The 25214-nt window shown below is 46.1% G+C and overlaps 1 protein-coding gene across 1 annotated transcript in view; it reads left to right on the top strand.

Annotated features, from left to right (window-relative positions):
• The window catches only part of NFKB1 (nuclear factor kappa B subunit 1), a 157594-nt gene that overhangs the window by 61849 nt on the left and 70531 nt on the right, over positions 1–25214 (top strand). The window contains exon 5 of the mRNA XM_038769255.1: positions 22573–22721. Coding sequence (XP_038625183.1) covers positions 22573–22721 — 149 coding nt within the window. The remainder of the gene's footprint in view (positions 1–22572; positions 22722–25214) is intronic.

Genomic DNA, 25214 nt, shown 5'->3' on the forward strand with positions numbered 1-25214 from the left:
AACATCTAGAGACGGTCCCTACCCAACAGCGGGCTCACGGGCTAGAAGGGGGAGACAGAGAACAAAACCAAACATATTAACAAAATAAAATAAATAGAATAAATATGTACAAATAAAATAAAAATAAATGAATAGAGTAATATTCCCTCAGTCTCTTCTCCAGCTATTGGTTTGCTTGCGTTTCTCAGGTTTTTTGCCGTCTGTCTCTTAGGCTGATGCCTGTGTAGGTCAGTCAGTCAATCTGAACCTCGGGTCCTACCTCTTTCTGCTTTCTGCCTTGATCCTATGTACAGTATGTACAAGTAAAATAAATAAATACCTGATCACCTTGTATCCTCCCCAGTGCTTAGAACAGTGCTTTACACATAATAAGCGCTTAACAAATGCCATCATTATTATTATCATTATTATTATTATTAGATTAGCCGGAATAATCTTTTCCTGAGTCGTGGGTGTGATCATACCCGACTGTTTGTCGGTCCGGTGGAAAGAACCCAGCTCAGAAAATCAGGAGACGGGGACTCTAGCCCCGCTGGGCTATACGCTAATGGGCAAAACCAAATTTTGACCCCAAAAACCACCCAGGGCACTCTGAGAGGTGGATGTGCCCAGCAGGAATCCCGAAAGGGATGCCAAGGCAACTCCACGCTGGTTCACTGCAGTCAGGGACTCCAATGGCATTGCGGTGAGGATGCTTTCGTTGTAAATAGACATTAAAAAAAACATCTTCACGTGCCCCTCACAAAGTTCTGCACCCCTGGCTGCCTCCTGTCTTGAATTCGCTCCCCGCCTGAACGGGAACATGGCCAGTAGGAACAAGAGAGAGTGTGAGCATGCTGAGAAAATCACTTGTCAGTTCCTTGGTGCAGGTTCTTGGACTTGCCTGTCATTTTTGAAGAGCGTCTCCATCACCGTCAGTGTAGGGACTGTGAGTTCTGTGGTCTTTCGGGTTGTTTTTTTGTTCTCTAATAATACCGACTTTGGTTGCCGTGTCTTTTGAAGAGCGTGTAACTTCGGGTACCTAGGGTGCTTCTAGACTGGGAGCCCACTGCTGGGTAGGGACTGTCTCTATATGTTGCCAACTTGGACTTCCCAAGCGCTTAGTACAGTGCTCTGCACACAGTAAGCGCTCAATAAATACGATTGATTGATTGATTGATGTGTGAGGCGAGGTTGATGTTACCTGGGACTGAACATGATTCATGATTCATCCTACCTCCTTCCCTTCCCCACAGCACCTGTATATATGTATATATGGTTGTACATATTTATTATTCTATTTATTTATTTATTTATTTTACTTGTACATACCTATCCTATTTATTTTATTTTGTTGGTATGTTTGGTTTTGTTCTTTGTCTCCCCCTTTTAGACTGTGAGCCCACTGTTGGGTAGGGACTGTCTCTATGTGTTGCCAATTTGTACTTCCCAAGTGCTTAGTACAGTGCTCTGCACATAGTAAGCGCTCAATAAATACGATTGATGATGATGATGTGGATGACAAACTGTGCTCTGCTGTAATGATCCAGGACTTCAGCATGGCTCAGTGGAGAGAGCCCGGGCTATGGAGCCAGAGGTCATGGGTTCAAATCCCGGCTCTGCCATGTGTCTGCTGTGTGACCTTGGGCAAGTCACTTCACTTCTCTGAGCCTTAGTTAACTTATCTGCAAAATGGGGGTTAAGACTGTGAGCCCCACGTGGGACAACCTGATCACCTTGTATCCCCCCAGCGCTTAGAACAGTGCTTTGCACATAGTAAGGGCTTAACGAATGCCATCATCATCATTATTATTGTTCTTGTTAAGCTCAGGAAACGTCTTCCACATTGTCCAGTCCTCGATTTGGCAGACCACTTCTTCCCAGAATAAAACCCGCAAAACATAAAATTCATCCATTCAGTGGTATTAATTGAGTGCTTACTGTGTGCGGAGCACTGTACTAAGCGCTTGGGAAGTACAAAAACACATAGAACACCCTTCCATTGTCTGCGCCAGACTCTTCAGCCTTCTCTTCTTCTGGCAGTCATCCTCCCCGGCAGGGTCAGATTAAGTTTCCTGCAGGCCCGGGACTCTTCAATTTGTGGGACCCCCCACAAGAGAGTCATGGTGCGATTACATAATAATAATGTTGGTATTTGTTAAGTGCTTACTATGTGCCAAGCACTGTTCTAAACGCTGGGGTAGATACAAGGTCATCAGGTTGTCCCACGTGGGGCTCACATAATTCATCCCCATTTTACAGATGAGGGAACCCCCACTCCCTCCCTTCTCCCACTCCGAAAACAGCAGGAGCCAGAAGCTTTGCCCCTTAGGTCCCAAAGACTTTCCTCTGGCTGGACTAGGAGATTCCCGCTCTTCCTGGGCAGGATGACTGGAGTGGAAAGCAACCCGCTCTTCCTGGGCTAGCTGACTGGAATGGAAAGCAAGCCATGAGCCCAAGTCCTGGAATTTTCCCTCCTGGCAGAGAGCCTGGAGGCCAAGGCTCAGCTCTGAGCAGGGGGGAGTCGATGTCTGTGTCTCCCCACTTTCATTCGCTCATTCAGTCATATTTATTGAGCACTGTCCTAAGCACTTGGGAGAGTACGGTGCAACGGTAAACAGTCGCATTCCCTGCCCACAAGGAAAGAGTCCTCGGAATGCACCCGCTAGGTTTTCCAGGATTAAAAAAAGGGCTGGAATACAGTTCCCTCCTCCTACCCTTCTCCCTCGTGTCCCCATGGCCGTGGTCTCCACGGTGTCATCAAATCCAGCCCTGGGATCGCAGGGTGTAGCCTGACCCTAGGAGATCTGGGGGCGATGGCACCTCCCGTCCCGCTGGCCACCGCCTCCCGTGCTTCGCAGAGGCTAAAGTCACCAGTGCTGGGTGCCTCCTAGCAACCGAACCCTCTACCAGGCGGGTGAAGATGGGAAGCATCGCACCCCAGATTTGCTACTCCCTCTCTGCATCCCTCACTCGTCCCTTTTCTTGCTTTCTCCCTCATTGTGGGGTGTTTGGAAGCCCCCCCCTTCACCACCATTTAGTCCGAAAACCCCAGGATACCACCCCTAAAGCCCCTACACTAATTCTGCTCGGCCCCCGACTCTCCTCTCCAGTGAATGACGCCTCCTTCTTCCCTCAAATTAGGCTCAGAGGATGCCTCCTTCATTTAGAGCCCTCCTCAAATGCCCATATTAAATCTAAGGTCTATCAACTCCCTCGACCCTTCAATAACTCACTTCTCTAGTCTCTCTGGCCATCCTGTAGCATTTGGGGACTGCTGCCTCCTCCCCGGGGTGTCTTTGCCTTCTCTTGCCATGCTGGAAGTTGATTAGACCTTTCGCTGATGGCCAGCCTGGCTCTTGGGCTGTGAGCCCCAGATCCTATTTATTACTCTATTTATTTTATTTGTGCATATTTATTTATTTGATTTTGTTAATATGTTTTGCTCTCCATCTTCCCCTTCTAGACTGTGAGCCCGCTGTTGGGTAGGGACCGTCTCTATATGTTGCCAACTTGTACTTCCCAAGCGCTAAGTACAGTGCCCTGCACACAGTAAGCGCTCCATAAATACGATTGAATGAATGAAATGAAATGAATGAATCCCTCATACGATGGAATACGATGTGGGAGAGTCAAACTCTGGGAGTTGCTCCCAATAAAGACCTTGAATTGTGGCCCAAACTGGAGTTTCCGACAATGGAGAGGACAGAACAGTGATTTCCCCCAGAAGTCGTACGGCAACTTGATCGTTGTGGAACCAAAAATAGTATTTTATCAGGCTTTTGTTTGTCCAAGGCACCTTTATTTAAAGCTTCTTCTTGCCTAAGTTGTAAGAGGGACAGAAAAATCCATTTTTTGGGCCCCTGGGAGCTAGTACAGAATAAAGTTATTTGTGGATGGGTTAATTCTCCTCCTTCCCGTTGCCTGTCTTTTGGCTAGGCTCTAATTTATTATCCTTCCTATCAGATATGGGGGCGGCAAGTGTCACTTCAGTTAGTTGTGTTCCTTCGTTGGCCGTTCCAAACCAAGGGCAATAAGTTGAATAACTTTTAAGGTTATTGAGAGCCTCTGTTCCCATGACCTTGAAAACCAGTTGCTGGCTGAGTAGGGACTATTGTGGCGGATTTTGGATTATCTACACAGTGACTATTTTCATAAGTGAAAGTTAAAAAAAAAAAAGCATCATCCGCAGCAGAATGGTGAATGGGTTTGTACACGTCTCCTACACGCGCGTCTTTATACACTGTTGCTTCTTTCTTAGGTCTACCTTTCCTCCCCCACGGGGTCGGAAACTCACAGAGGGCAGGGATGACGTCTACTAAGTCAGCTCTTAGTCCAATGCCCTGCACACTGTAAGCACTCAATAAATATTCTTCATTGGTGTCCCAAGGTGGAAGGCGTCTGTATCAACAAGCAGGGATAATCAATCAGTCGTATTTATTGAGCGCTTACTGTGTGCAGAGCACTGTACTAAGCGCTTGGGAAGTACAAGTTGGCAAAATAATCACGCAGGAGGATGGAAAGGGGTGGAAAGGATCAGTTCCCTCATCTGTGAAATGGGGATTAAGACTGTGAGCCCCACGTGGGAAAACCTGATCACCTTGTAAACTCCCCAGCGCTTAGAACGGTGCTTTGCACGTAGTAAGCGCTTAATAAATACCATCATTATTAAAGGGGTGGAAGGTGGCGTATAGAGGAAGGTGTTGCATTAGACGGGGGAAGACATTCCCTCCCTTCGTGCAGAATCCACTCTCCCTCTCAATGACTGCTCTCTCTCAGTCCACTCTCAGTGACTAGCCAATGACTAGCAATAAGGGAAACTCTATTCTGCTATTTATTTCCTGCACTCATGGTTTAATCTACATGAATAGACTAGGCGCTGCATGTTATCGCTGTTAAGTTAGGCTCCGGGCAAGACGTATGTCATTTTCCAAAATCGCTGGTTGGAGTGAAGCTGTGCTAGAACATGTCAGAAAATTTGGCATCTTTCCCTTCTCTTTCTTTTCCTGAGAAACTTCGCCCCGGTGTTTTCATTAGCATCTTATTGCATGGCTGGTATGGTATTTGTATTTGTACGTATTATTACTCTATGTATTTTATTTGTACGTGTTTATTCTATTTATTTGATTTTTGTTAATACGTTTTGTCTTGTTCTCTGTCTCCCCCTTCTAGACTCTGAGCCCACTGTTGGGTAGGGACCGTCTCTAGATGTTGCCATCTTGGACTTCCCAATCAATCAATCAATCAATCAATCGTATTTATTGACCACTTACTTTGTGCAGAGCACTGTACTAAGCGCTTGGGAAGTACAAGTTGGCAACATATAGAGACGGTCCCTACCCAACAGTGGGCTCACAGTCTAGAAGGGGGAGACAGAACAAAACCAAACATACTAACAAAGTGAAATAAATAGAATAGATATGTACAAGTAAAATAAATAGAGTAATACATATGTACAAACATATATACACATATACAGGTGCTGTGGGGAAGGGAAGGAGGTAAGATGGGCAGATGGAGAGGGGGACGAGGGGGAGAGGAAGGAAGGGGCTCAGTCTGGGAAGTCCCAAGTGCTTAGTACAGTGCTCTGCACACAGTAAGTGCTCAGTAAATACGATTGAATGAATGAATATGGTGTATTTAACTTCTGCATGCCACTCATTAGCCTTTTATTATTTTGCCTAATCAGTTTTCTGTAGTCAATCGGATGTTAAAAATATAAGATAGAGAAAACTTCCCAGTTATGCTCATCTGAAATTCTCTTAATTTAGAAGGGGTTTTCCACAGGAAATCTCAGGAGAATATAATTGAAATGCTCTTTATTCTTGTACTGTACTTCTGAAGAAAGGAGCAGTCAGTTGGCTGCCTTCCAGTGACAGTCAGACTTCTTGATTCCTTGTTAAAAATTGCAGCTGTCTTGACTGTAATGCCAACTAAATTGTTCATAGACCGTTAAGCTGCTAATCAATCAATCAATCATATTTATTGAGCGCTTACTGTGTGCAGAGTGCTTGGGAAGTACAAGTTGGCAACATATAGAGACAGTCCCTACCCAACAGTGGGCTCACAGTCTAAAAGGGGGAGACAGAGAACAAAACCAAACATACTAACAAAATAAAATAAATAGAATAGATATGTACAAGTAAAATAAATAAATAAATAGAGTAATAGATATGTACAAACATTTATACATATATACAGGTGCTGTGGGGAAGGGAAGGAGGTAAGTGCTAAGCACTTTCAGATCGTCGGGAGCTGAAAAATCCAAGTTTGAAACTGTAACACCCATCCCAGTTAATCAGATTGAGCACCTATTGTGTGTTTGGTAGACATCAATCAATTAATCAATCAGTCGTATTTATTGAGCGCTTACTGTGTGCAGAGCACTGTACTAAGCGCTTGGGAAGTCCAAGTTGGCAACATATAGAGACAGTCCCTACCCAACAGTGGGCTCACAGTCTAAAAGGGGGAGACAGAGAACAAAACCAAACATACTAACAAAATAAAATAAATAGAATAGATATGTACAAGTAAAATAAATAAATAAATAGAGTAATAGATATGTACAAACAATTATACATATATACAGGTGCTGTGGGGAAGGGAAGGAGGTAAGTGCTAAGCACTTTCAGATCGTCGGGAGCTGAAAAATCCACGTTTGAAACGGTGACACCCATCCCAGTCAATCAGATTGAGCACCTATTGTGTGTTTGGTAGACATCAATCAATTAATCAGTCGTATTTATTGAGCGCTTACTGTGTGCAGAGCACTGTACTAAGCGCTTGGGAAGTCCAAGTTGGCAACATATAGAGACAGTCCCTACCCAACAGTGGGCTCACAGTCTAAAAGGGGGAGACAGAGAACAAAACCAAACATACTAACAAAATAAAATAAATAGAATAGATATGTACAAGTAAAATAAATAAGTAGAGTAATAGATATGTACAAACATATATACAGGTGCTGTGGGGAAGGGAAGGAGGTAAGTGCTAAGCACTTTCAGATCGTCGGGAGCTGAAAAATCCACGTTTGAAACGGTGACACCCATCCCAGTCAATCAGATTGAGCACCTATTGTGTGTTTGGTAGACATCAATCAATTAATCAGTCGTATTTATTGAGCGCTTACTGTGTGCAGAGCACTGTACTAAGCGCTTGGGAAGTCCAAGTTGGCAACATATAGAGACAGTCCCTACCCAACAGTGGGCTCACAGTCTAAAAGGGGGAGACAGAGAACAAAACCAAACATACTAACAAAATAAAATAAATAGAATAGATATGTACAAGTAAAATAAATAAGTAGAGTAATAGATATGTACAAACATATATACAGGTGCTGTGGGGAAGGGAAGGAGGTAAGTGCTAAGCACTTTCAGATCGTCGGGAGCTGAAAAATCCACGTTTGAAACGGTGACACCCATCCCAGTCAATCAGATTGAGCACCTATTGTGTGTTTGGTAGACATCAATCAATTAATCAGTCGTATTTATTGAGCGCTTACTGTGTGCAGAGCACCGTACTAAGCGCTTGGGAAGTCCAAGTTGGCAACATATAGAGACAGTCCCTACCCAACAGTGGGCTCACAGTCTAAAAGGGGGAGACAGAGAACAAAACCAAACATACTAACAAAATAAAATAAATAGAATAGATATGTACAAGTAAAATAAATAAATAAATAGAGTAATAGATATGTACAAACATTTATACATATATACAGGTGCTGTGGGGAAGGGAAGGAGGTAAGTGCTAAGCACTTTCAGATCGTCGGGAGCTGAAAAATCCACGTTTGAAACGGTGACACCCATCCCAGTCAATCAGATTGAGCACCTATTGTGTGTTTGGTAGACATCAATCAATTAATCAGTCGTATTTATTGAGCGCTTACTGTGTGCAGAGCACTGTACTAAGCGCTTGGGAAGTCCAAGTTGGCAACATATAGAGACAGTCCCTACCCAACAGTGGGCTCACAGTCTAAAAGGGGGAGACAGAGAACAAAACCAAACATACTAACAAAATAAAATAAATAGAATAGATATGTACAAGTAAAATAAATAAGTAGAGTAATAGATATGTACAAACATATATACAGGTGCTGTGGGGAAGGGAAGGAGGTAAGTGCTAAGCACTTTCAGATCGTCGGGAGCTGAAAAATCCACGTTTGAAACGGTGACACCCATCCCAGTCAATCAGATTGAGCACCTATTGTGTGTTTGGTAGACATCAATCAATTAATCAGTCGTATTTATTGAGCGCTTACTGTGTGCAGAGCACCGTACTAAGCGCTTGGGAAGTCCAAGTTGGCAACATATAGAGACAGTCCCTACCCAACAGTGGGCTCACAGTCTAAAAGGGGGAGACAGAGAACAAAACCAAACATACTAACAAAATAAAATAAATAGAATAGATATGTACAAGTAAAATAAATAAGTAGAGTAATAGATATGTACAAACGTATATACAGGTGCTGTGGGGAAGGGAAGGAGGTGAGTGCTAAGCACTTTCAGATCGTCGGGAGCTGAAAAATCCACGTTTGAAACGGTGACACCCATCCCAATCAATCAGATTGAGCACCTATTGTGTGTTTGGTAGACGTGTCCCCCGCTCACAAGGGGTTCGGAGTCTCGGAGCGTAGGCCCCATCATTCCCTCCTCCGCCCGACACGTACGCACGGAAGCTCGGAGTCAGTCCTGAGATTGGGACTGGGCTGCTTGGAGGTTCCCCAGGAGATCCTCCCTCCATTGATACACACAACCTCCTTCTGTCTCCTTCAAAACTTTGGGATCTTTCGGTCACTGGACTGGGGAGGAAGAACTGGGAGGGAGATGAGAGAGGGGCACCAAGATGGCGTGCCGGTCCAGTATCTGTACTAGTTATTTATTTTTCTCATTATTTGTGTTGGTTTCCATTTGTACGTTCTTTGTACGTGCTCTGCTGTGCGATGCGGCTCTTCCTTGAGCTCTAGCGTGAGCGTATACAAAGAAGGTAGAAATGGAAATCAACTCCTGTTGGCAAGGCGCTCAAGAAAGAGCCGCATCGCACAGCAGGTGGTAAGCCCATGGCGTTCATAAGAATAATAACAATAATGATGATGGCGTTTATTAAGCGCTTACTACGTGCAAAGCACTGTTCTAAGCGCTGGGGGAGGTAACAAGCTGATCAGGTTGTCCCACGGGGGGGCTCACGGTCTTCATCCCCATTTTACAGATGAGGGAACTGAGGCCCAGTGAAGTGACTTGCCCACACAGCTGACAAGTGGCGGAGCCGGGATTTGAACCCGTGACCTCTGACTCCCAAGCCCGGGCTAAATAAATAACAGTCCCAGAGAATTTAAGTGAGTTGCCCAAAGTCACCCAGCTGACAGTTGGCGGAGCCGGGATTTGAACCCATGACCTCTGACTCCAAAGCCCGGGCTCTGTCCGCGGAGCCACGCTGCTGCTTCATGACCCCAGGAAGTTGGGCAGGGAGAAACATTTCAAGAGGTTCAAGAAGGATTTGGGTAAGTGAACGGATGAGAAGCGTTAGGACATTTACAGTGCTCTGCACACAGTAAGCGCTCAGTAAATACGATTGATTTTAGGGACGCTAGAGGAACGGTAGAAGGTGTAGATAGGTACGTGGACGGTAGGTCCATGGTGGGTTAATTAGAGGGAAGAGTTAGGAATTCGTTGACATTAGCATCAATTTTCTTGAGGCCGACTTGTACTTCCCAAGCGCTTAGTACAGTGCTCTGCACACAGTAAGCGCTCAATAAATACGATTGATTGATTGATTGATTGAGTACCAGCCGTCCATTGTTTCTCCAACTGATATGTTGCTACTGCTGGATTCATTCATTCATTTAGTCGTATTTATTGAGCGCTTCCTGTGTGCAGAGCACTGTACTGAGCGCTTGGGAAGCCCAAGTTGGCAACATAGAGAGACGGTCCCTACCCAACAGCGGGCTGACAGTCTAGAAGGGGGAGACAGAGAACAAGACAAAACATATTAACAAAATAAAATAAATAGAATGAATATGTACAAATAAAATAAATAAATAGGGTAATATTTTGATTTTGAAGGCCCTGTGGTCATCTCTATATGTTGCCAGCTTATAATTCCCAAGCGCTCAGTACAGTGCTCCGCACACAGTAAGCGCTCAATAAATATGATTGAATGAACGAATTGTCAGTATTGTATTGTACTCTCCCAAGCACTTAGTACAGTGCTCTGCACATAGGCGCTCAATAAATACCATAGCTGATGATAAATAATGGCGATCTCCTGTTGTTTACTGTTCTTCTACCATCTCCTTTCAGTGAATTTGATCCCTATGAAGTGTGACCCCAAAAAGAACTTGATCAGTGTAAAAAGAAAAACAAGAGCCCGGGCTTGGGATTCAGAGGTCATGGGTTCTAATCCCGGCTCTGCCACTTGTCTGCTGCGTGGCCTTGGGCAAGCCACTTCACTTCTCCGCGCCTCAGTTACCTCATCTGGAAAATGGGGATTAAAACTGTGAGCCCCACGTGGGACAACCTGATTACCCTGTGTCTACCCCGGTGCTTGGCACATAGTAAGCGCTTAACCAATACCGCAGTAATAATAATAATAATAATAATGATGGCATTTATTAAGCGCTTACTAGGTGCAAAGCATTGTTGTAAGTAATAATAGTATGTAACTATTAAGGCAAATAATAGAGAAGCAGCATGGCTCAGTGGCAAGAACCCGGGCTTTGGAGTCAGTGGTCATGGGTTCAAATCCCAGCACCTCCAATTGTCAGCTGTGTGACTTTGGGCACGTCACTTCACTTCTCTGGGCCTCAGTTCCCTCATCTGGAAAATGGGGATTAAGACTGTAAGCCCCCAGTGGGACAACCTGATCACCTTGTAACCTCCCCAGCACTTAGAACAGGGATTTGCACGTAATAAGCGCTTAATAAATGCCATTATTATTATTATCATTATTAAATAAGAGTATCATAGCATCAGGTGGGATTTATTCTTACTCAAAGATTTTAATAGGAAATGGAAAGGCAGCTTCTCCGGCTTGGAATCACTGGAGTTCTTTGGAATATTGCAAAATCCTGTGCCGTGGATCCGGAAACTTCTGCTGAGTCACGGACTGACCGACAGCTGGAGTTGGTCCTATTTGGGATGGATCCACTGGCCCAGATTTCCATTTCTTTAAGGATCCTCCAGCCTTTGGAAAAGTTGGGTGTTTGATCATAACCCGAAAGCTTTTGCATCAGAAACATTCCTTCCTCTTTCTTTTTTAAACCCAGGCCCCTTTTCAAAGAAACTGATGTTGTTTTTGTGTTTCAGCCCCTTGGTATGATAACAGCTTAAGATTGTTGCCTCTGATAAAAGTATTTGTTCAAGAACTCTTACTTAAGGCTATTTTTCCACTGTGAAATGTAGGGATCGGTTTTTCTGAACCAATGAAGAACCGATAGGTTCAAGTTCTGTTCTTGCATTTCAAACCTTCAGAATTCAAACGTCTGATTATGGGCAAACCCCTTTTCACTCCAGTTATTTCCCCCACCCAGCTCTTCCTCTCTAAGAACAAAGTATCAGTCATTTTTATTATTTTTTTTTTACTAGTAACACAGTAAGGATTTCCATAGTAAGCATTTTCTCCCTACCTCTTTTAAATGTCATTTTATCTAATTTCATTCAGTCAGTCAGTCGTATGGAGCGCTTACTGTGTGCAGAGCACTGTACTAAGCGCTTGGGATGTACAAGTCGGCAACGTATAGAGACGGTCCCTACCCAACAACCGGCTTACAGTCTAGAAGGGGGAGACAGACAACAAAACAAAACATATCATCTAATGAATTCCCTCTTTTGAAGATCAGCTTGCCTTTTCAGGGTCTGATTACCCAGTCTGGCTCTGAAAGGGTCCCTTTCTCCTCCCTGTTAATGGCATTTTTAAGGCACTCTATTTTGTAACCCATTAGCGTATTCACCTAAAGGTAGAAAGAAGAAATAGAAGGTGCTGAAACTCAAGTTAATTTTGCTGATTGTTAGTAACTAATAAAAAGGTTTTATGATGGTGAGGGGTTATTTGTGGATTTCAGTTATCTGTGCAATCAGTGTCCTCCACACAAGAGATCAATAAAGCTGGCCTGTGTATTTTACCAGCATTTATTTCTGGTGATTCATATTAGAAATCCTTGCAAAATATCTTTTTCAGTTAGGCAGAACAGTGTGACCTATGGATTCTGTGCACGGATCCAGGTGTTTCGAAATATTCCTTGATTTTACAGTCCATATTTTTTTAAAACCTCGCTCACAGATCATTTTCTGAAATGGCACCTCAGAGGGGGATCTGAGGAAAAGTGGAGCTTAGTCTGGGAAGGCCTCTTGGAGGAGGTGAGCCTTCAGGGGGGCTTTGAAGGGTTCGGAAGCGTGATCGTTTGGGGGATTTGAGGAGGGAGGGCGTCCCAGGCCAGAGGTAGGACGCGGGTCAGGGGTCGACGGCGGGATAGGCGAGATGGAGGCCCAGTGGGAAGGTTAGCACCAGAGGAGCAGAGTGTGCCAACTGGGATGTAGAAGGAGAGAAGGGAGATGAGGTAAGAAGAGGCAAGGTGATGGAGAACTTTGAAGCCAGTAGTGAGGAGTTTTTGTTTGATACGGAGGTTGATAGGCAACCGCTGGAGATCCTTGAGGAGCGGGATGACATGCCCTGAACGTTTCTGTAGAAAGATAATCCGGGCCGCAGAGTGAAGTATTGACTGAAGTCGGGAGAGGCCGGAGGTTGGGAGATCAGAAAGGAGGCTGATGCGGTAATCCAGTCGGGATAGGCTGAGTGATCGTACTCGTCACGGTAGCGGTTTGGATGGAGAGGAAAGGGCGGATCTTGGCGATGTGGCGAAGGTGAGCCCGGCAGGATTTGGTGACGGATTGGATGTGTGGGGTGAATGAGATGGGATGACACCAAGGTTGTGGACTTACGAGCTGGGAAGGATGTTTGTGCCATCCACGGTGACGGGAAAGTTCGGGAGAGGACAGGGCTTGGGAGGGAAGATAAGGAGCTCGGTCTCGGGCATGTTGAGTTTTAGGTGGCAGGAGGACATCCAAGCAATCAATCAATCAATCGTATTTATTGAGCACTTACTGTGTGCAGAGCACTGTACTAAGCGCTTGGGAAGTACAAGTTGGCAACACATAGAGACGGTCCTTACCCAGCAGTGGGCTCACAGTCTAGAAGCACTTAGTACAGTGCTCTGCACACAACAAGCGCTCACGAAATATGATTGAATGAATGAATCCAAGTAGAGATGTCCTGAAGGCAGGAGGAGAGTTCATTCCAGTGGTCTAAAAAGTATATGGTAATAATAATAATAATGGCATTTATTAAGCACTTACTATGTGCAAAGCACTGTTCTAAGCGCTGCGGAGGTTACAAGGTGATCAGGTCGTCCCACGGGGGGCTCACAGTCTTAATCCCCATTTTACAGATGAGGTCACTGAGGCAAAGAGAAGTTAAGTGACTTGCCCAAAGTCACCCAGCTGAATATTGGCGGAGCTGGGATTTGAACCCGTGACCTCTGACTCCAAAGCCCAGGCTCTTTCCACTGAGCCACGTTGCTTCACTAATAATAATAGTAGCTAATGGAAGTGACCTTTCAGAAGGAGCTTTGTATTCTGTCCTAAGTACTTTGGGGAAATACTCTGCCACAAGATGCAACCTGAAAAATTGTGCTGAAATTGCATATGTCTGAAGACAGATGATATGCCAATTGGAGGGAGTTGAGACTAATTGGGCCATATTATTTTATAGAGACTTCTCTGGCCCCACCACCCAATATCATTCTGACTTATCTGAATCTACTGCGTTTCAGTTCATTTTCAGTTAGGCCCTAGAAGAGCCGAGACATTTCACCATACTCTGCCTCAGTTGAGGAAAAGTTGCTGTTTCCCCAGCCTTCTGCCCTCACAAACTCCTAAATGCTTGGTACTTTTGCAAGATAATCCTTACACATTTAAAGTAAGGATGGACACCTGCAAATTGAAGTAACTTCTCAAATCAGAGTCCGAAGTCTGACGGCAAGTTGCCCCGAACAACTGTCTTTACTTGACGGGGCTGATAAAACCAGTAGGAGGTTTTTCTCCTGACTGCGATCCAGCAGGATAACGGAATCAATGGCATACTTTCGTTAGGGATATGTGAAGTAGAGATCACCCAGTAAGCGCTCAGTAAATACGACTGAATGGGTGAACGAATGAAAAGTGAAAAGGCCACTGTGACCGGGTTGGTGGGACCCAAAAAGGTGGTCTCTGATGGTGGTGGTGTGTTTAATGTCTGCAGTGCCTGATGCTGTTTTCTCTTTTGTGCCGCCTTTTCTCTCTTTCCATGAGAAGCTCTTGTTAAGAGACCCTCCCTAATGCACGGGCTAAAATATGTATGTGTATATAGATGCGCTAGAATCAGAATTTGGCGCTAGAAAAAGTGCCCTGCTGTTCTTGATTATGAACAGAGAAGCAGCGTGGCTCAGTGGAAAGAAGAAGGGCTTTGGAGACAGAGGTCATGGGTTCGAATCCCGGCTCTTCCACATGTCTGCTGTGTGACCTTGGGCGAGTCGCATCACTTCTCTGAGCCTCAGTGACCTCATCTGTAAAATGGGGATGAAGACTGTGAGCCCCCCGTGGGGCAACCTGATCACCTTGTATCCCCCCAGTGCTTAGAACAGTGCTTTGCACATAGTAAGCGCTTAACAAATGCCGTCATTATTATTAACAGTGAGGAACAGCCTATCTTTTCAGAAATTCAGACTCCTGGGGATGAAAACCCACTGTAAAGTGTCATTTTCAAACACAGAAGACCTGTTTGTGTGTGTGTGTGTGTGTGTGTGTGTGTGTGTGTGTGTGTGTGTACGTGCATCTATATACACATACATATTTTAGCAGCCAAGAAATTCTGAGTGACCCCATACTGACTATATTATTTAAATATATACGTATGATTATATATCTAAAATTCATACATGCTTGCTATATACGTATTATATATTATTTAAAATACATACATGCTTGCTATATCTTTATACACATATATACCGATATACGTATAAATAAATTACATACATGTTGATCTATGATATAATTATTCTTAGTATGGGGGAGCTCAGAATTTCTTGGCTGCCATGCCAACCAGCCAGGTTCCCCTAGGGGTTTTTGGCCAACACCTCCTGATGAATAACCACATGCTTGATGTAGTTTTCTGAATTAGAAGTAGGTTACTGGAGATATCACTTCACGCCTGCGGCTTGGTCCAAAGTGAAATCTTTCCTTCAGAGTGAAATAATGATGGCTGCTGAGAGAAAGTGTATATTCTCCTGAGTCAACAAAAGTGATTATAGATTCTGTGACGGTACTAGTAATAATCAATCAATCAATCAATCAATCGTATTTATTGAGCACTTACTGTGTGCAGAGCACTGTACTAAGCGCTTGGGAAGTACAAGTTGGCAACATACAGAGACGGTCCCTACCCAACTGCACGTTCACAGTCTAGAAGGGGGAGACAGAGAACAAAACCAAACATATTAACAAAATAAAATAAATAGAATAGATATGTACAAGTAAAATAAATAAATAGAGTAAGAAATATGTACAAACATATATACATATATACAGGTGCTGTGGGGAAGGGAATAATAATAATAATAATGATGGCATTTGTTAACGCTTACTATGTGCAAAGCACTGTTCTAAGCGCTGGGGGGATACAAGGCAATCAGGTTGTCCCACGTGGGGCTCACAATCTTAATCCCCATTTTCCAGATGAGGGAACTGAGGCCCAGAGAAGTGAAGTGACATGCCCAAAGTCACACAGCTGGCAATTGGTGGAGCCGGAATTTGAACCCATGACCTCTGACTCCAAAGCCCGGGCTCTTTCCACTGAGCCACGGGCAGTCTTCAGTATTCTATTTTGTCCTGTAGGTCAAACTGATAAGGTTGGGATTGGGCCAGAAGGAGAACTTGTGCCGTAAGAGTTTGTAGGCTTCTTGCCGTCAAGGATACATATACATATCTATTCTATTTATTTTATTTTGTTGGTATGTTTGGTTTTGTTCTCTGTCTCCCGCTTTTAGACTGTGAGCCCACTGTTGGGTAGGGACTGTCTCTATATGTTGCCAATTTGGACTTCCCAAGCGCTTAGTACAGTGCTCTGCACATAGTAAGCGCTCAATAAATACGATTGATGATGATGATGATGATGATGATGACTCTCTTCTGTACTTTCATCGTATCCCCCTAGGCCGTCGATATAACAGTAGACACGGAAGTAGAAAACCAAATCGGGACGGCTAGCGCATCCTTTTCGGAGATGGTCAAACATGAATGTGATCCTAGACTGTGAGCCCGCTGGCGGGTAGGGACCGTCTCTATATGTCGCCAACTTGGACTTCCCAAGCGCTCAGTACAGTGCTCTGCACACAGGAAGCTGACAGCCTATAATGATGGCATTTATTAAGCGCTTACTATGTGCAGAGCACTGTTCTAAGCGCTGGGGAGGTTACAAGGTGATCAGGTTGTCCCGCCGGTTGCTCACAGTCTTCATCCCCGTTTTTCCAGAAGAGGGAACTGAGGCCCGGAGAAGTGAAGTGACTTGCCCAAAGTCACCCAGCTAAGTGGAGGAGCCGGGATTTGAACCCATGACCTCCGACTCCCAAGCCCGGGCTCTTCCCACCGAGCCACGCTGCTTCTCTGGAGCGGCCTAGTGGAGCCGTTGGAGGAAGAGGTGACTGAGTTATCCTTTTTTAGGAAGGGAGTTGAGAGCTTAATCTCATCTATGGCCATGTTCGCTTCATACCAAAAAAAAAACGTAGGCCAAAGTGTGGAAATGGTTGCTGTGGTTGCTTAATAAATATCTGTAGGACCGGCTGACATTTTAGAAACCTCCCACCTCCCCCTCACTGAAGGGTATAAAGACTGCGCGTACAACCCTGGAAAACGTTTCTCCCTGGAGTTCAACTTTCCGCTTTCAGTTGCTGTTTTGGAAAGTCCACAAAAGCCGGTCACCTTCTGTGGAGTTTCACTGTGGTTTGGGCAGTGAAGACCCGATGATGTTGTGTGGCCTTGGACCCTTTCAAATGGATCAAGCGCCGCGTTAGTCACTGAGAAATGTTCCAGGTTCTCTGCCTCAGAGAGGATCCAGTTCCTCATTCTTGCCACCGCCAGATCTAGACGTGAGGGTAAAAAAACGGATTTGGGGGAGGTTTGTATTAGTCGCCGACAAACGCTTTCCTGCAGAACTTGTGACTCATTCGGTAGAAAGTGGCCCATCTCTCATTACTTAGAGATCGACGTCAGCAGATGAAGTATTCTCATGCCGATCTTATAATAATAATAATAACGGCGTTTGTTAGGCGCTTACTATGTGCAGAGCCCTGTTCTAAGCGCTTGGGGGATACAAGGTGGTCAGGTTGTCCCGCGTGGGGCTCACAGTTTCAACCCCCGTTATCCAGATGAGGTAACTGAGGCCCAGAGGCGTTAAGTGACCTGCCCAAGGTCACACGGCAGGCACGTGGCAGAGCCGGGATTAGAACCCATGACCTCTGACTCCAAAGCCCGAGGTCTTTCCACTGAGCAAAGAGTATTATTGAGAGGCTGCCCCGTGTCAAATCCATCAAACCACCCTCGCCGTGGTTTTCACGGACCCAATTAGAGAAGCAGCGGGGCTCAGTGGAAAGAGCCCAGGCTTTGGAGTCAGAGGTCAGGGGTTCAAATCCCGGCTCCGCCAGTCGTCAGCTGTGTGACTTTGGGCAAGTCACTTCACTTCTCTGGGCCTCAGTTCCCTCATCCGTAAAATGGGGATGAAGACTGTGAGCCCCGTGTGGGACAACCTGATTACCTTGTAACCTCCCCAGCGCTTAGAACGGTGCCTTGCGCATAGTATGCGCTTAATAAATGCCATTAAAAAAAAAAAACAAGGTGGGAGTGAACTGACTGTTCCCACTGAGTCAGGATCAGATATGGAAATAAACCCCAAAAAATTACAGTCGTGTGGTCTGTTGGAAAGAATATGGACCTGGGAGTAAGGAGATCTGAGTTCTAATCCTAACTTTGCTGATTTGCCTGCAGTGTGACCTTGGACAAGTCACTTAACCTCTCTGGGCAGTTAACTTCGACCGATAGCAGCGTAGTGGATAGAGCACGGGCCTGGGATTCGGAAGGTTGTGGGTGCTAATCCAGCCTCTGCCGCTTGTCTGCTGTGTGACCTTGGACAAGTCACTTCACTTCCCAGGGCCTCAGTTTCCTCATCTGTAAAATGGGGAGCGAGACCGGGAGCCCCAAGTGGGACAGGGACTGCGTCCAACCTGATTTGCTTGTATCCACCCCAGGGTTTAGTACAGTTCCTGGGGCACAGTAACCGCTTAACAAATACCAGGATTATTATTACTGTTATTATTCCCTTTGCCTCAGTTTCCTAATCTGTAAATTGGGGGTGAAAAATTGGAGGGCAGGAGGAGGACTGAGTTGCTGCTGGAACGTATCTTGTTCCTCTTCCTATGTGAGATCACCACCCAAATAAATCATGGAAGATGCCTGAGGGTGTGGCTGAAAATATCTCTGAGTAAGGAAGGGAGCCATAAAACACTTCCTCATCCCAAAACATTCCAGTCCAATTGGAAAGCAGCACGACCTAATGGGAAGATCGCCGGTCTGGGAGTTAGAAGATCTGGGTTCCAATCCCAGCTCTGCCACTTGCCTGCTGTGTGACCTTGGGCAAGTCACTTGACTTCTCTCTGCCTCTTTATCCTCATCTGGAAAATGGGGATTCAGTACCTGTTTTCCCGTCTTAGTCTGTGAAACTCATGTTGGACAGGGACTGTGAACAATAAAAATAATAATAATGGTCTTTGTTAAGCGCTTACTATGTGCAAAGCACTGTTCTAAGCGCTGGGGGGGTTACCAGGTGATCAGGTTGGCCCACGGGGGGCTCACAGTCTTAACCCCCAATTAACTTGCGTCTACCCCAGTGCTTAGACTAGTGCTTTGCACATAATAAGCACTTAATAAATACCATAAAAATATCCATTTCTCCCCAGTTTCCAAAAGTGAAGGCCCTAATTGGTATTAGGGGTGCCAACTTTTCATTTTGAGCATTGGAGCTGAACTTGCGTGGGGGTGCAGCTTTGATGGGGTGGGGGATGGGGAGATTAAGAGGGAAAAAATAAGGAAAGGGATAAGAGGAAGGAATTTAGAAGGAAGGAGAAAGGAAAAAGGAGGAGGAGGAAAGAGATTTCCTTGGGAGAGAAAGCCCAAGAAAGGGAATGCTATTCACGCATGCTGTTCTCTGTCCTCCCTCTCCTCTTCCTCCTCCTCCCCTCCGCCCTGGCTTTGGAGTCGGAGGTCATGGGTTCAAATCCCGGCTCCACCGCCTGTCAGCTGTGTGACTTTGGGCAAGTCCCTTCACTTCTCTGGGCCTCAGTTACCTCATCTGGAAAACGGGGATTAAGACTGCGAGTCCCACATGGGACAACCTGATCACCTTGCAACTTCCCCAGCGCTTAGAACAGTGCTCTGCTCATAGTAAGCGCTTAATAATTGCCATCATTATTATTATTATTATTATTATTATTATTATTATTATTTTCCTCTCTTCCTTGCCCTCCGGCCCCTCTTCCTCGTACTGCTCTACCGGTACTTTTCTGGGCTTCAGTTGGCCGTGCAGAGGGACGTCAGCGGTTCCTCTTCTTCTTGGAGGAGATGCCGTCTGCTCCCCTCGCCCCCTCCCTCTGGGCCCAGGCAGCCCCGGGGAATCCCCCGTGGGCGGGCGGGGGGTTCCAGTTGCGGAGCCACGGGGGCACCACCTTTGGGGCCACTCCCAGGCGGTGCCACCTCCTTGTCCCGAAAGCCCCCAGTCTCGGTGTCACCCGCAACTCTGTTGCCAACTTGTACTTCCCAAGCGCTTAGTCCAGTGCTCTGCACACAGTAAGCGCTCAATAAATACGAGAAACTCCTCACCCTGGGCTTCCAGGCTGTCCATCCCCTCGCCCCCTCCTACCTCACCTCCCTTCTCTCCTTCTATAGCCCAGCCCGCACCCTCCGCTCCTCTGCCGCTAATCTCCTCACCGTCCCTCGTTCTCGCCTGTCCCGCCATCGACCCCCGGCCCACGTCATCCCCCGGGCCCGGAATGCCCTCCCTCTGCCCATCCGCCAAGCTAGCTCTCTTCCTCCCTTCAAGGCCCTACTGAGAGCTCACCTCCTCCAGGAGGCCTTCCCAGACTGAGCCCCTTCCCTCCTCTCCCCCTCGTCCCCCTCTCCATCCCCCCATCTTACCTCCTTCCCTTCCCCACAGCACCTGTATATATGTATATATGTTTGTACATATTTATTACTCTATTTTACGTGTACATATCTATTCTATTTATTTGATTTTGTTAGTATGTTTGGTTTTGTTCTCTGTCTCCCCCTTTTAGACTGTGAGCCCACTGTTGGGCAGGGACTGTCTCTATATGTTGCCAGTTTGTACTTCCCAAGCGCTTAGTACAGTGCTCTGCACATAGTAAGCGCTCAATAAATGCGATTGATGATGACAGTGAATGAATGAATGAACTCTGCAGGCGTTCCGCATTCACAACCATTCCTCCGCCAAGTCATGCCAATTCCTCCTCCGAGACATTTCCAGGACTCACCCAGATAATTCATTTTCCTCACTGGCCCCCCAATCTCAAGCCTCTTCAGGTCATCCTCGGTTCCGTCGCTTAGACCACCATCCTGAGATGTCACTCGCCGTTGGCCGCTCCGTCCGCGGAAATCTCCAGTGGGTGCCCCTCGCCCTCCGCAGCCTTACATCAGTGCTCATTTAACATATTAGCTCTCTGCACCTGCTGTTCCCCAGTTCGCATCCCTCGCTCAAGCGGTGGTATTTATGGAGCGCTTACTTTGTGCAGGGAACTGAATTAAGTGCTTGGGAAAGTCCAGTTCGGTAGAGTCGGGAGACATTATCCCTGTTGACTGCGGTCTGTGTTCACCCTCCTGTAGCCCACTTCTGATCCTTTGAACATCCCTGCCCTTTCCTTCTCCGGCAAAATCTCCCACACCTCAGCCCTCCCTATCTTCAAAGCCCTCCTGATAGCTCACCTTCGCCAACAAGCCATCCCTCAATAATTCCCACTGCCCCAACAGCCAGTAACTCGTACCTTTAAATATATATATATATATATATATACCCATCCCCACTTCGTTTGTGTTTGTGTGTGCCTGTACAGTTATGCGGGCAATTATTCAATCCGGTCCCACTCTCTGTAAACATGTTCAGGTGTGCCTCCCCTGATAATAATAATAATGATGGTATTTGTTAAGCCCTTACTGTGTGCACAGCACTGATACAAGGTGATCAGGGTGTCCCACGTGAGGCTCACAGTCTTCATCCCCATTTTGCAGATGAGGTAACTGAGGCCCAGAGAAGTGAAGTGACTTGCCCAAAGTCGCACAGCTGACAAGTGGCGGAGCCGGGATTAGAACCCATGACCTCTGTTTCCCAAGCCCGGGCTCTTTCCACTGCGCCACGCTGCTTCTCTGATATCATGTCATCTCTTTATGGGCAGGGAACGTGTTTCGCTTTTCCATTCTATCCACTTTCTCAAGTGCTTAGTATGGGGCATTGCAATCCCCCCGCCAAATCCCCTCCCCACCACACCTGTATATATGTATATATGTTTGTACGGATTTATTACTCTATTTATTCTGCTTGTACGTTTTTAGTCTATTTCTTTTATTTTGTTGATATGTCTTGCTTTGTTGTCTGTCTCCCCCTTCTAGACTGTGAGCCCGCTGTTGGGTAGGGACCGCCTCTATATGTTGCCAACTTGGACTTCCCAAGCGCTTAGTACAGTGCTCTGCACACAGTAAGTGCTCAATAAATACAATTGAATGAATGAAAGGAGTCTTTATGCCCCTACTGTAGTATGTCCCTAGTAGTATAACCCCTACTGGGTGCAGAGAACCGTAGTAAGTTCTTAGGAGAGTACAATAGGGTTACTACTGTACATGATCCCTGTCCTCAGTGAGCTTACAGTCTAGTAGGGGAGCTACCCATCAATCAATCAATCAATTGTATTTATTGAGCGTTTACTGTGTGCAGAGCACTGTACTAAGTGCTTGGGAAGTACAAGTTGGCAACATGTAGAGACGGTCCCTACCCAACAGTGGGCTCATAGTCTAGAAGGGGGAGACAGAACAAAACCAAACATATTAACAAAATAAAATAAATAGAATAGATATGTACAAGTAAAATAAATAAATAGAGTAATAAATATGTACAAACATATATACATATATACAGGTGCTGTGGGAAAGGGAAGGAGGTATGTACAGTGCCTGGCATATAGTAAGTACTTAATAAATACCATAATTATCATTATTATTAGCCAGACACAGGCATTCAGTACCCTGTGCGCCTGTTTCTAGGCTGTGAGCCCGTTGTTGGGTAGGGACCATCCCTCTATGTTGCCGACTTGTACTTCCCAAGCGCTTAGTACAGTGCTCTGCACACAGTAAGCGCTCAATAAATCCGATGGACTGAATGACATCCCGTGACGGAAGAGTTAGGGAACGCGCTTCGCACCGTATAACCGTCTGCCGTTTGTTTCCTGTACAGATCTGCAACTACGTGGGGCCTGCTAAAGTCATCGTCCAGTTGGTCACAAATGGGAAGAATGTCCACCTACATGCCCACAGTTTGGTGGGTAAACACTGTGAGGATGGGATTTGCACAGTTACCGCGGGACCCAAGGACATGATTGTCGGGTAAGAGACTACATCAGCCGAGTGTTTGCTGACCGACCGGGGCGAAGGGCGAGAAAGTCTCGACTCAGTAGGCCAGTCTGCCAAAAAGTACTTATTTGAGCACCCACAGCTGCAGAACACTGTCCTCGGTATCCTGGGGTCCTCCGTAGGGCATCCAAGTTGGGGAGATAGGAGAGGGATCGTCTCCACCTGTTGCCGAATTGTACTTTCCAAGCGCCTAGTCCAGTGCTGTGCACACGGTAAGCGCTCAATAAATACGATCGAATGAAGGAATCGTGTGCCGGGGTGTGACGTCTCGATGGAGTCAGGGACGGCGGGCTGAGGAGAGGGCATGGGGGTCGGGGGAGGGTTTGTGCCTCACGTTTGCTGATGGAATCAATCACAGTATTCAGTAGCACAGTAGGAAAACACCTATTAACGTACAGAAAAGACGTCCGGCACAACGGATAATAATAATGATGGCATTTATTAAGCGCTTACTATGTGCAAAGCACTGTTCTAGGCGCTGGGGAGGTTACAAGGTGATCAAGCTGTCCCACGGGGGGCTCACAGTCTTAATCCCCATTTTCCAGATGAGGTAACTGAGGCCCAGAGAAGTGAAGTGACTTGCCCAAAGTCACCCAGCTGACAATTGGGGGAGCCGGGATTTGAACCCATGACCTCTGACTCCAAAGCCCGGGCTCTTCCCACTGAGCCACACTGCTTCTCAGAAAAGCATCAAAATGTACAGAAAAGCATCAAACGCAACATATCCACCCGGGACGATGAGATCTCTGGAACTATTTAAGTCTTCTAACCCAGGGGCGATGAGACTTTCCTGTCGCGGGGTGATCAGTCCCGTTAAGGGCCAGTCGGGCCTGGGCGTCCCCCCCACTCCCAGCCAAGAGGTCCCTGGAGCCCCGGCTGTCACTGCCTTCCTTTTACAATCAATCAATCAATCGTATTTATTGAGCGCTTACTGTGTGCAGAGCACTGGACTAAGCGCTTGGGAAGAACAAGTTGGTTTTTAGAAGCAGCGTGGCTCAGTGGAACCAGCCCGGGCTTTGGAGTCAGAGGTCGTGGGTTCAGATCCCGGCCCCCGCCGCTTGGCAGCTGTGTGACTTTGGGCAAGTCGCTTCACTTCTCTGGGCCTCAGTTCCCTCATCTGGAAAATGGGGTTTAAAACTGTGAGCCCCCCGTGGGACAACCTGGTCACCCTGTAACCTCCCCAGCGCTTAGAACAGCTCTTTGCACATGGTAAACGCTTAATAAATGCCGTCATCATTATTATTATTATTATTATTTCAGTGTCCCCGCAGTGACAGGCATTTCCCCCAGCCTTTTATACTAGGTGATCGTTACATCGAGCTTCTTCCGCGTAATTATCCTCATCTATCAATCACAGTTCCTTTATGTTTCATTCTTCGAAGATATCTCACTTGAGGCCCCTGCGGGTGTACCTTTGCAAGGAGTCTATCTTCTGGCCGGTTGGGATCAAAGGAAGCGCTATCCCAAAGTGCATTAAGTTGAACGAGTTTTTAAAACAAGGTGCACACTACACCTCTTCATAAGTCAGGGAATCTTTCGTGGTTTCCAAATGCCCTTGTGCTCTCTTGACTCTATTTCCTTTGGGTCTTTAATTTCCCCCCTAACTCCACCTTGGGTTTGTAGCCTTAGGGAGGAAAGGCTGAAAGAGGAGGAGGGAACGATGGGGAGAGGGAAAGAAGGAGGGTCGGAGAAAGAGAGCCCGAGCCCAGCACGCCAGATACTGTATACATGTATATATGTTGGTATGTATTTATTACTCTATTTATTTTATTTGTACATATTTATTTGCTTTATTTTGTTAATATGTTTTGTTTTGTTCTCTGTCTCCCCCGTCTAGACTGTGAGCCCACCGTTGGGTGGGGACCGTCTCTAGACGTTGCCAACTTGGACTTCCCAAGTGCTTAGTACAGTGCCCTGCCCACAGTGAGCGCTCAATAAATGCGATTGAATGAATGAATCCTCCATTTTCAAAGCCTTGAGGAATTAACTTAGCCTTGTTGAAACAACTTACTGGTTTTCTGGATCTAAGTCCCAAATGGGAGCTGACACCTTAGCAGAGTAGAGAACCCTCAGGGGCAGGGATGCTTCTTCTAGACTGTGAGCCCACTGTTGGGTAGGGATTGTCTCTATATGTTGCCAACTTGTACTTCCCAAGCGCTTAGTACAGTGTTCTGCACACAGTAAGCGCTCAATAAATACGAATGATTGATTGATTAACCAAAAAATTATTCCCAGCCACCATAGGGTTCCCGTGCCATGCCGGAGACTCCCACACTGGAAGTGGTATCTCCTGATTCCGCAGCAAACTCTTCCAGAAGCACCAAGTTATCACAAGTTGTGGTGATGGAATTTCATCCAAACCTTAATGTCTTTATGTGGCCCCCTGCCACTCTAGTTTCGCTTGTAGGAGTAGATTTTTGCTAAACCAGTAAAAAAAAAACCCCCAAAAACCAGTTTTTCTGAACT

The sequence above is a fragment of the Tachyglossus aculeatus genome, chromosome X5 (assembly GCF_015852505.1).
Source record: "Tachyglossus aculeatus isolate mTacAcu1 chromosome X5, mTacAcu1.pri, whole genome shotgun sequence".
In the NCBI taxonomy this organism is placed as follows: domain Eukaryota; kingdom Metazoa; phylum Chordata; class Mammalia; order Monotremata; family Tachyglossidae; genus Tachyglossus; species Tachyglossus aculeatus.